Below are 11,367 nucleotides of genomic sequence, written 5' to 3'. Positions count from 1 at the left end.
AGTATAGTTTGATATTAGGTAGCATGATATCTCCAATTCTGTTCTTCTTAAGATTGCTTTGTCTATTCAAGGTCTTTCATGGTTCCATATAAATGTCAGGATTATTTGTCCTAGTTCTGCATAATATGCCATTGGTATTTTGACAGGGATTGCATTGCTCTGAGTAGTATAGGCATTTTAATGATGTTAATTCTTCCTATCCATGAGTACAATATATGTTTCTATTTATTTTTATCTTCTAATTCTTTCTTCAATGTTTTATAATTTGCCAACTACAGGTCTCTTACCTCCTCAGTTAAATTTATCCTTAGGTATTATATTCTTTTTGATGCAATTGTAAACTGTATTGTTTTCCTAATTTTTCTTTTGATCATTTGTTACTTGTATGTAAAATGTAACCAATTTCTGAATATTAATTTTGTATCCTGATACAGTAGTGAATTCATTTATTAGTTCTAATAGTTTTTGGTGGAATCTTTGTGGTTCTCTCTATGTAGTACATGACATCTGCAAATAACAGTTTTACTTCTTTCCAATTTGGATGTTTTTTTCCTTGTGATTACTGTGGCTATGACTCTCAATACTATGTTGAATAAAAGTGTTGAAAGCAGATATTCCTGTTTTGCTACCGATCTTAAAATAAAAGCTGTTAGCTTTTCCCTATTGAGTATGATGTTAGTCTTGGGTTTGTCATATATGATCTTTATCATGCTTGTTTCCTCTTTCCCCACTCTACTTAGAGTTTTTTTATCATGAATGGATGTTGGATTTTGTCAAATGCTTTTTCTGCATCTATTAATATGATTATATGATTTACACTTTTCATTTCACTTATGTGGTGTATCATATTAATTGATTTGTAGACACTGAGTCAACTTGTATCCCCAGAATGGATTCCATTTGATCATGGTGTATGAGTTGCTGGATTTGGCTTGCTAATGTTTTGTTGACGATTTTTGCAACTATATTTTCCAGGGGGTGATTTTATTCATTTATTCATTCATTCACTCATTCATTCACTTATTCATTCATTGTAGTATCTTTCTGGTTTTGGTATCAGGTATAAAATGAATTTGGGAGCCTTGCCTTCTCTTCAATATTTTAGAACAGTTTGGATAAAATAGGTATTCGTATTTGAATGTTTGGTAAAATTCACCTGTGAAGCCATCCAGTTCAAGACATTTGTTTGTTGGGAGTTTTGCATTGTTTTTATTACTGATTTGATTCTATTAGTACTTATTGTTCTGTTCTGATTTTCTTTTTCTTCCTAATTCAGTCATGGAAGTCTGTGTGTTTCTAAGAAGCTTCTTACTTTTTCAAGATTGTCCATTTTGTTGGCATGTAATTGTTTTTAGTATTTCCTCATATTTCTATTTCTGTGGTATCAGTTGTCACTTGTCCTCTTTCATTTGTGATTTTATTTATTTGGGCCCTCTCTTTTTTTTCTTGCTGAATCTGACTAAATGTTATCAATTTTGCTTATCTTTTCAAAGTATCATCCTCAATTTTATCAATATTTTGTACCATTTTTGTTAGACTATTTTGTTTACTTTCACTTTTTTATTATTTCCTTCTACTTTGGGCTTCATTTTTGTAGTTTCTTTAGATGTATGGTTAGATTGTTTGAGATTTTCCTTGTTTCTTAAGTTAGGCCTGTGTCACGATGAATTTCCCTCTTGAAACTGTTTTGTGTCCCAAAGATGTGGAGTAATTGTGTTTTTATTTTCATTTATCTCAAGGTATCTTTTGATTTCTTTCTTGATCTCAATGTTAACCCAATTACTGTTTAGTAGCATGTTATTTGGCCTCCATATATTTACGTTTTTCAGTTTTCTTTCAATTTAATCTTTATTGCATTTTTTTCTGTTAACATTTTCTTCTTGTGATTTCTAGTGTCATACCATTGTGATAAGAGATATACTTGATTTCAATCTTAACTTTATTGTTTTGTGGCCTAATATATGGTTTATCCTAGAAAATGTGTAAGTTGTATAGGAATTGCTACCCCAGCTTTTTTTTTCCATTTCCACTTACTTTCATATGTGTTTTTTATCTGAAGTTGTTCTCTTGTAGGAAGCATATGCATGTGTTTGTTTTTTTGTTTGTTTTTTTACCCATTCAAACAGCTTGTCTTTTGATTTGAACATCTAATTCAAGTTATTTTGATAGTTATGTAGTCATTTCATTGTTTTGTTTTTGTAGTTCTGCATTCCTTTCTTAATCTCTTGCTTCTAAGTTAATGTGTTATGTTTGGATTCCTTTCTCTTTATTTGTATGTTTCTTACAGACTTTTGGTTTGTGGTTATCTTACGCTTCATATACACCAACCTATGTTTATAGCAGTCTATTTTTATTGAGAAATCAGCTGACACTCTAATGGAAGTTCTTTTGTATGTAACTGTTTTTCTCTTGGTGCTTTTAAGATTTTCTACTTGTCTTTAACCTTTGGCATTTTAATCATGATGTGTGCTTGTGTGGCCTGTTTGGGTTCATCTTTGGGACCCTCTCTGTACTTCCTAGACTTATATATTTCCTTTACTAAGAGAAGGAAGTTTTCAGTCATTACTTCAAATAGGTTTTAATCCCTTGTCCTCTCTCTTCTCCTTCTGGTACCCCTATGATGTGAATGTTGGTACAATTGATATTGTATCAGAGGTCCCTTGAACTATTCTCAATTTTTTAGATTCTTTTTCTTTTTTGCTCTTCCAGTTGGGTGTTTTCTGCTACCTGGTCTTCCAAATCACTGATTCAACCCCTTATTCATGTAATCTACTGTTGATTCCCTGTATTTTTCAATTGTTGTATTCATTTCTGATTGGTCCCTTTTTGTTTTCTATCTCCTTTTCTTGTGATTCCTCTCTGCTGAAGTTCCCACTGGGTCTATCTACTCCTTCCCTAAGTTCACTGAGCAGCCTTGTAACCAGTGTTTTGAACTCTGCATCTGGTGGATTACTTGCCTCCATTTTATTTAGGTCTTTTCTTGGAGCTTGGCCCTGTTCTTTCATTTGGGACATGTTTCTTTATCTCCTAACTTTGGCTGACTCCATGTATTTGTTTCTATGTATTAGGTAGATCTGCCTTGTCTCCTGGTCTTAGCAGTGTGGCTTTATGTAGTAGGTGTCCTGTAGGACCCAATGGTGCAGTCTTCCTGGTCACCTGAGCTGGATGTTCTAGGAGTGTCCTTTTTGTGGGTTGTACGTGCCTCCTGTTGTTGAGCCTTGATTGCTGTTGGCACATCAGTGGTGGAATTGGCCCTCATGCTGACTGGCTGTGAGGACTGTCCATGACTACAACAGATGAGGCAGATGAGCTGTTTTGCCAGGCCTAACCCTATACGTTGAGAGTCACATTAGCAGAGCTCTAGTGCAGCCAAGTTCACCCTTTGAGATTGTCACTTGTGGAGCTGATTGGGTAGTACTTTGCTATGGTCTGAACCAGCCACCAGGTATGTTGGTTCTGGTGCCTCATGGGAGGGGCTCTGGCACAGGTCATAGTCAGCTATTGCTTGTGCCTGGCTTGGCACTGTCTGGTAAGAGCTACAAAGTGATCTGTGGTAGGCTGTCACTTGTGCTGGGCCAGGAAGAGCTTGGGTAAGCCTATTCTATAAACTGGGGTTGGTTTCCACTAGTGTCAGGCTAGAACCCCTTGGTAGGCACTATGGTATGAGCTGAGGCCAGCTGCCACTTTTGCCAGGTTTGTGGCCCCTTAATTGAGCCAACTTTCCAAGCCAAGACTGGCTACTGCTTATGCCAGGCTTGGGGTTATCTAATGGGAGTTATAATGCAAGTTGAGACCTGTCAGAGCTTATACCAGGTTTGGGGCACAGCAAGAGGTAGAGTGTACACCTAGGCCAGGTGCTACTTGTTTGAAGTCTGTGAGCCTTTGAGAGAATTTAGAAAAGTTCACAGCATGAACTGAGGCTGGCTGCTTTGTGCAAAGGATCTGCTGGAAGAAGGTGGGTGAAATGCCATGTTGAGTGCTGCAAATGGAGTTAGCGGGTTAATGGAGAGCTCAGATTTGGTGCCTGATGCCAGACCACCTGAGTGGGCTCAATAAAGAAACAGTGGTACCTGCCAGCACTTCCATCCCCAGAGAAATTCGCCCTAACCCCCGCTCTTCTAGTCCTCACCCTCAAACTGGTCAATTTAATTCCACCCCATGTGTCCCTTGCACTTTTTGACCTGCTGCTCCTGTGCTAGAGCCCAGAGCAAGTAAATTTGTGAGTGAGTCTGTGCTTGGGCTCTTTAAGACCTGCAGCACCTAGGTCTCCACGAGCCCTCCATCTCACTTGGATGCAATCGCTACTGGTTTTCACAGCCAGATGTTATGAAGACTCCTCTTCATGGCAATGGAGCCCTGGACTAGGGAGCCCAGGGTGGGACTGGGGCCCAGTGCTCAAGGGAGACCTCTGCAGCTGAGACATCCCTCACAATTCTCAATCACCATACCATGGTTGTGGGACCTGCCTGTTGCTTGTCTCTGCCCCTCCTACCAATCTCGACATGGCTTCTTTTTTATATCCTTATAGACTTATGTTCAGCTAGTCCTCTGGTGATTCTTAATGATGGTTGTTCTATAATTTATTTGTAATTGTGTTGTAGTTTTGGAAGGAGGCAAGCACAGTGTTTACCTAACTCTGCCATCTTGACCAGACGTCTGGAAATGAACTCTGATATACACAACAACTTGAATAAATTTCAAAGGCATTATGCTGCGTGAAAGAAGTCAGTCCCAAACAGCTACATACTGTATAATTCTATATGTGATATTCTAAAAAGGAGAAATTTAGAGTGTCAGAGAACAGATCAATGGCTGTCAGGGATTAGGGCTAAGAGAAGGACATAACTACAAAGGGATAGCATGAAGGAATTTGGGGGAAAGTGATGGAAGTGTTCCCTCATGCGGTAAAAGACATAAATCTGTACATGTGTTAAAATTCAGAGCTATATATCTTTTAAAAAGTTAATTTATGTTAATCCTAAAAGTCAAATAAATTTAAAAAAAAACTTCACAGTAAACCTAATGCTAAATGGTAACTAGTTGGCCACACAGATAATGTGAGAAAAGCATTCCAGGCAGAGTGTATGGATAAAATGAGCCCCTGAGGCTGGGACATGCCTGCGATAGTCAAGGGAGAGTGCAAAGGTTAATGTGGCAAAGGTGGAATGAGTAGAGAGAAGGTCCGAGACAGAATGGGGGACCAGATCATGTAAGGTATTTATGCCATTACAGACTTCAGCTTTTGAGTGAAATAGAAAGCTATTGCGGGGTTTTGAGCAACACAATAACATTAACTCATTTAATGTTTTAAAATTTCTGTTGAAAACAGATTGGTGGCAGCAGAGAGAGACAGAAGAAAGAAGACATCTCAGGAAGCTGTTTCAATAACCCAGGTGTAAATGATGGTGGCTCAGTTCAGAGTGGTTGTAACAGTTGTGGTGACAAACAGCTGAAGTTTAGAAGTATTTTGAAAGTAGATCCAGGAAAATTTTCTGAAGGACTGGACTGAGAAAAAGAAAGGCACCAAGGATAACTCCAAGTTTCTGGCCTGAGCAAGCAAAACAATGGAATTGGCATCAACTGAAAAAAGGACAGAAAGGTTTGGTGGAGCAAGCTGTGGGGAAACAACTGTCGGTTTAATTCTGAATATGCAGAATTTGAGATTTTATCAGACTGCCAAGTGGAAATTTCATACTTGGCTGAAATACCAAGAAGCATCCAGTAGCCTTGGGCATATTGACACAGTGTGGTCCTTTGAGTAGAGCGGGATTGTGGAGAGTTCTGGAGCACAGTGAAGGTCTTACTATGGGAGGCTTACTCACACTGGGAAGTGTAGTCACTTGGGAGTTACATGTTCAGTTACAATATTTTGCCCTGGTGCTGACTCAAGGGTGAGGCTCATTTCACTTGCTCCTTAAGACCTTCTCTGTTTTAGGATATAAGATTTTAAATGGTAAAGAATGAGTCTCTGAGGACAAATTCTTGAAGAATCTGTCTTTTCTTGAAATATTCATTTAAGTTTATTCTTTCCTTACTGCTTGTCTTTGCTGTAATTGGTAGAGTGAGGCTGGGTGTTCAGTAGATACAATAGCAAATTACCATAATGAAGTATCCTAAGAACAGAGGGTAGGTAACTGAATAGTTTCTTAATATTCAAAAGACTTTATATTATGTGTCTTGAGATTTTCCCATCCCCCATAATAAGAATGTTTTTTTCTTGAGCAGGGGATATTAATATGAAACCATCACCTTCTATATCAATTTAATATCCTTCAAGGTACTTGAAGTTCATGAGTATCTCAAGGGATATTGCTGATCATTGTTTCCTTAGTCCTATTATATAGTATCAGAAATAGCAAGCTATAAATGATTTAATAGAATTTCATGTAAGATGTATATTTCAAGTTCATCTTTTCCAAAAACAGCATTTTAATTACATTCAAATTATATTCATTTTAAATATCAACAAACTCATCATTTACATACAGGGATAAATATTAGAAAACAGAAGGAAATTACAAGAAGTTTTAAAATTCCTCAACTTTCAAATTTAGAACACCATGAACTGCTAGATATATATACTTAAAATGTAAACATTATCAGAGAAACACAAGTGACTCTAGTAGAAAAAGAACTATAATACACATATAATGGAGCAGACTTCACATAGGCTCAATTTTTAGGTATGTCTCAAAGTATGACATAAACACATTTTTAAAAACAAAATGACTACAAATACAAGCAGAAATCACAGCTGTCATTCTAAACTAATGCACCAACACACAGTGCTTTCACAGAGAAAGTAGAAGAGTTCTCAAGGTTTTATGTTGACATATAATTTTACTTCTTTGTTCTCAAATATAGAAGCAGATGACTTGGAGTTTTCTTCTTGTCTTTAATTTCATGGTGTTTTTTTTGTTGTTGTTGTTGTTATATAGCAATGACCTACATGTATCACGAGAAGTGCTATTAAACCTGTTCTGTTTAGAGCTCAGTAACCAAGGCATTTCTTTCTTTTTTACTTGTACCTCTATTTCCCTTCAAAAAGACTTCTTAGGAAACTTTATAGACAGTGATGGTAAAGACTACAAACCAAATAATTCTGAAATGGCAAAGAAGTAGATAGATGGCACTGACACAAGTTTACAAAAAATTACCACCACTCCCCCACTTATTAAACCATAAATGCAAAAAAAAGAGAAACCATATCCAAAAACATAAGGATAAAAAGTACTGGAAAATAAATAGATGGCAATTTAGAATTTTGATGCTTCTGGGCTTTAGTTTTGAAGATATACAGCAACCAAAAACTACCACTAGCTGTCGAACACTTTTTAACTTGTTTAAATGTTTGACTTGTCTAAATCAAGTTTCTTTACACAAAACAAAGAAGCCATCATTCCTGTGCTCCTATCAGAGAGGAGGGAAGGCTGTAACCCAGGAGGAAGAAAGGGACACGGCACATATCGGGTTAAAAGAGCAGAACCAGGAAGAAAATGAAGCACTGAATCCAATTTCGTCACAAACGGGAAATGATGCCTTTCTTCAGACTTTACCACATTTCATAACTGCAGAGAAAGAACATCCCTCTTTTTTTTCCTTACTGTATCTCAGGTTTAAAATGGCAGAATACGTAGTCCTTTATCAGCCCACTATTTTTAAAAGAAACCTTTAATTTGGTTGTTTGCTTGTTTTTTAATGATAAATCTTAAGAGTTGGCTCTCCTAAAATGGTGCTCAGAGGTACTGGTATATTCAGGCCTTTCTTAAAAGTAAACAACTTTGCATTAAAAAAAAAACCTCAATAAAAATTATAATTCAGTATTTTAAACAAATGAAATAATTCAATATCAAAATAAATATATTGAAGATAATTGCTATTGTGTCAAGTAATGAAACAACTACTATTTTACTCCATTAGAAACATATAATTAACAAACATTAATCATGCCCTATGATCACTATAAAAATTAAAATTATCCTTTTCTCTTTTATATGAAAAGGATGGTTGTAAACCAATACTCTAAACCAGAAGAGCCCATTGATAATACACAGTCCCATCTAAGTTTTTGGAAGTCAGTGCATTCAGTGGTTGTAAATAGGCATGATATTCTTCCGTAACTAAGTGCTCTAGCAAGATTTTTCAAGAAAAAGAAAAGATAAATAAGATGAAAGATATCCTTGATGATCACAAATACTGCCAGTACTCAAAGTCAGAAATGGTATAACCTGAGTGTCAATCAGTTGTGGTTTTTTCTCCTGTTGGAAGGCGTTCCCATAACTGTAGCAGCTGTTCCCCGATCTGAGGTTCTAGTTCCTAGATGAATAAAAAATCAGAAGAAGCATAAAAAGAACTAGACTGATTTTTTTTAAACTACCAATACCTATAATGACAAAAATATAAGAAAATCACTTTAAGTTTCATTTTTCTATCAGAACATGTTAAATTACATAGTATGCATTGCTCTAATTCTCTGCTTTAGGATTTATGAACTTGAATTCCTGACTTTAAGACTCTAATTAACCTGCAAATACCAAAACTATTTATGACAACTTGGTAAAGAGATTTCCATGGAGTTCTGCTAGAAATAACGAATTTTGTTTCTAATGGATATTTAGCAAAAGCACTCAGCTTAAACTTCAAAAAGTTTACTGTAAAACCTAGCATATTAGATGTTTTGGGGTTTTTTCCCCCCAAGAAACTCTTAGGTGACTATATAACATTCCTTTTTTAAAAAAGATTTTATTTATTTATTTTTAGAGAGGGGAAGGAAAGGAGAGCGAGCAAGAAACAATGTTCAGTTGCCTCTCGCATGTCCCCTACTGGGGACCTGGCCAGCATCCCAGGTCTGTGCCCTGACTGGGAATCAAACTGGCAACCTTTTGGCTTGCAGGGTGGCATTCAATCCACTGAGCCACACCAGCCAGGGCTAATATTCTTACTTTAGGTACAAGATTTATTTCAAAATCAGCCCTGTCTGATATGGCTCAGTGGATTGAGTGCCAACCTGCGAACCAAAGGGTCACTGGTTCCATTCCCAGTCAGATCATAGGTCTGGGTTGTGGGCCAGGTCCCCAGTAGGGGGCTCATGAGAGGAAACCACACATTGATGTCTCTCTCCCTCTATTTCTCTCTCTCTTCCCCTCTCTAAAAATAAATAAAAATCTTTCAAAAAATTTTTTAAATATTTATTTCAAAATCACTATTTAGGATAAAAATTAAAATATTCTTATACAACTGAAAAGAATGTCATTTATAGTCCTTTTCTGCTGTGTAGGGGACCCGTTTGTTTCAGTCTGGCAAATGTGACTCAGCTCTGTATGGAAAACCTACAGAAGTGAAGTGGTGGGCAGGAGCCAGACCCTCAAACCGAGTTTTCCTGTGGGAATCAGAACTAGAAAACAAAGACTGACCATTATGGCTTGCTCTTGCTAAAACCCCCTCACCCTGGTCTAAAACAACAAATGTGTATTATCTATCTTCAAGGTAATTTCCAAAGCTTGTGTGAATTTTCCCAAGGACAGAGCTAATCAGCTCACTGCCTTTCCCTTCTGCATGTTATTTTTATTTCCTTGAATGTACCTAAAATATAGACAATAATATTCTATGTAATAGATAATAAATCCTTCTTTGATGAAAATCCAAGAAAATCCAAGAAAAACAATAAAAGCCTGTCTAGGCAAGGGTCGGTGCGTTCTCCTCTTGAAAGAGTAGCCGAGGCACTCAGAGGTGCTCTCCCCTTGAGAGAGTAGCTGTGCCATCCCCTTTTTCTACACAGAACTGCTGTCTCCTGTGCATTTTTTTTCGTCTTCAGTCACAACAGGCGGGCTCTGCTGGCTGGAGTTCGCCACAGTGATGGTGTGCTTTAAAAAAATCCCAATATTCTTCATATGGTGATCAGAAATGAGTCATACTGATTTAAATAAATTATTAGCTGTGTGAACTTAGGAAAGACTAATTTCTCTGAGTCTATTTTATCCTACATAAAATTGGGCTAATAAGTCACTAAATGCATCAAGTTAAATTACCTCATATAAAGCAGCTAGCACAACAAACAGTCCATATATGTTAATTCCCATCACCCTAACTAGTTTTAAATTCATTGTCAGCAACATCATGAAGGCAAAGCAAAACATAATATAAATAAAACAGGCCACAAAAATAAAAAAGGCTATTTTTTAAATTTGTAATTAGCTAAAGCCATAAAGGAGCTAAGATACTGCTGTTATCCTTAGACTTTAGTGAAATTACTTCAGAATTACACTTGGTTTTGATCATACCTTAGTAAGTCAATAGGAGCCTCCACAAAGGAACTTAAAATTTTATACGCGCAATGAAAGAAAGAAGCCAAATACACAAAATGTTTAAAAAGCAATAAGCTCTCTCAGAGACATTTACAAATAGGCTTTTACTAGCTCTTTACAAAGCTGAACCACTATCTCCTATGTGCATGTGAAAAATGATATACATTCTTACATTTCCTTCTCAAATCACTGAATTACAGCAAAACAAAATAAAAAGTAGAATGAAACTACAAGATGCCATTGGATACCTGCCCATCTCTGCTTATCTGGACTTTCTTGTTGTCATTCCAAGGATTGAGTAAATGGTGTGCAAACTGGAAGGGAAGACTTTCTTTTCGTATCCACTCCACCTTGAACACTCCTCCTAGCCCAGCAGAGCCCCAGTCCTGGCTCTTCTCCCTTCCTATCTCAGAAGACATCCTAGAAAACCCCTGGGGGTAAAATGAGGGGGAAGGGTGAAAGTGAGGATGGTATTAAAATGTCCAAATTCAATTTATCTGAGAAAGCTCTGAGTTTTTATTTTTTAAGGTAAAAATATAATATAAAAATAATATATAGCTAACAAAAACAAAAAATGAGCTACTTACTAAGTGTTCTTTATAAAAAGATTTATTAGCAAATTTTATAGGAATGATCAATTTCATTCTACTAACATAATTTCATTATGACAGGTATTTTCTAAATAATGTATCAATAGTTCTAACCCCACAGTGATTTCATGATAAATGGGTACAATCTAACCTCTAAGTTTTTACTTCCAAAATATAAATTATTTTCACTTCCAAATTATTTTACTTCCAAATAATAAATTATTTAATATTTTATAAATTATTTTGTAAATTCAGATATACATCAAGTCAAGATGAGTTAAGACACACATTCAGTTTCTTGATTGTCAATACTAACTTTCTTGGCCTATTTAAATAAACGTTTTTACCAAAAAAAGTCAAACTTCTCATTACTTTTAATCTACCTGAGAAATGGGAAATATACAGTTGTCTTCAGAAGCAGAAATTATTTATCTGGAGAGGCTCTAGTAAGATAAGGCAAAAAAAGGCAATGG

General features: G+C 36.2%; 1 protein-coding gene across 2 annotated transcripts in view; it reads right to left on the bottom strand.

Moving 5' to 3' along the window:
- Positions 1-6,361: 6,361 nt before the first annotated feature.
- Positions 6,362-11,367, bottom strand: part of YTHDC2 (YTH domain containing 2) — a 69,107-nt gene continuing 64,101 nt past the window's right edge. For both annotated transcript variants that reach the window (XM_045837870.1, XM_045837871.1), the window contains exons 28-29: positions 10,553-10,735; positions 6,362-8,316 (exon numbers count right to left, since the gene is read on the bottom strand). In XM_045837870.1, coding sequence (XP_045693826.1) covers positions 8,236-8,316; positions 10,553-10,735 — 264 coding nt within the window. In that variant the 3' untranslated portion in view covers positions 6,362-8,235. The remainder of the gene's footprint in view (positions 8,317-10,552; positions 10,736-11,367) is intronic.

The sequence above is a fragment of the Phyllostomus hastatus genome, unplaced genomic scaffold (genome assembly GCF_019186645.2).
Source record: "Phyllostomus hastatus isolate PE091 unplaced genomic scaffold, TTU_PhHast_1.1 phas_contig_254, whole genome shotgun sequence".
NCBI lineage: Eukaryota > Metazoa > Chordata > Mammalia > Chiroptera > Phyllostomidae > Phyllostomus > Phyllostomus hastatus.
Note: the sequence above shows the minus strand (reverse complement) of the source record. Positions and strands in the feature narration are given on the sequence as shown.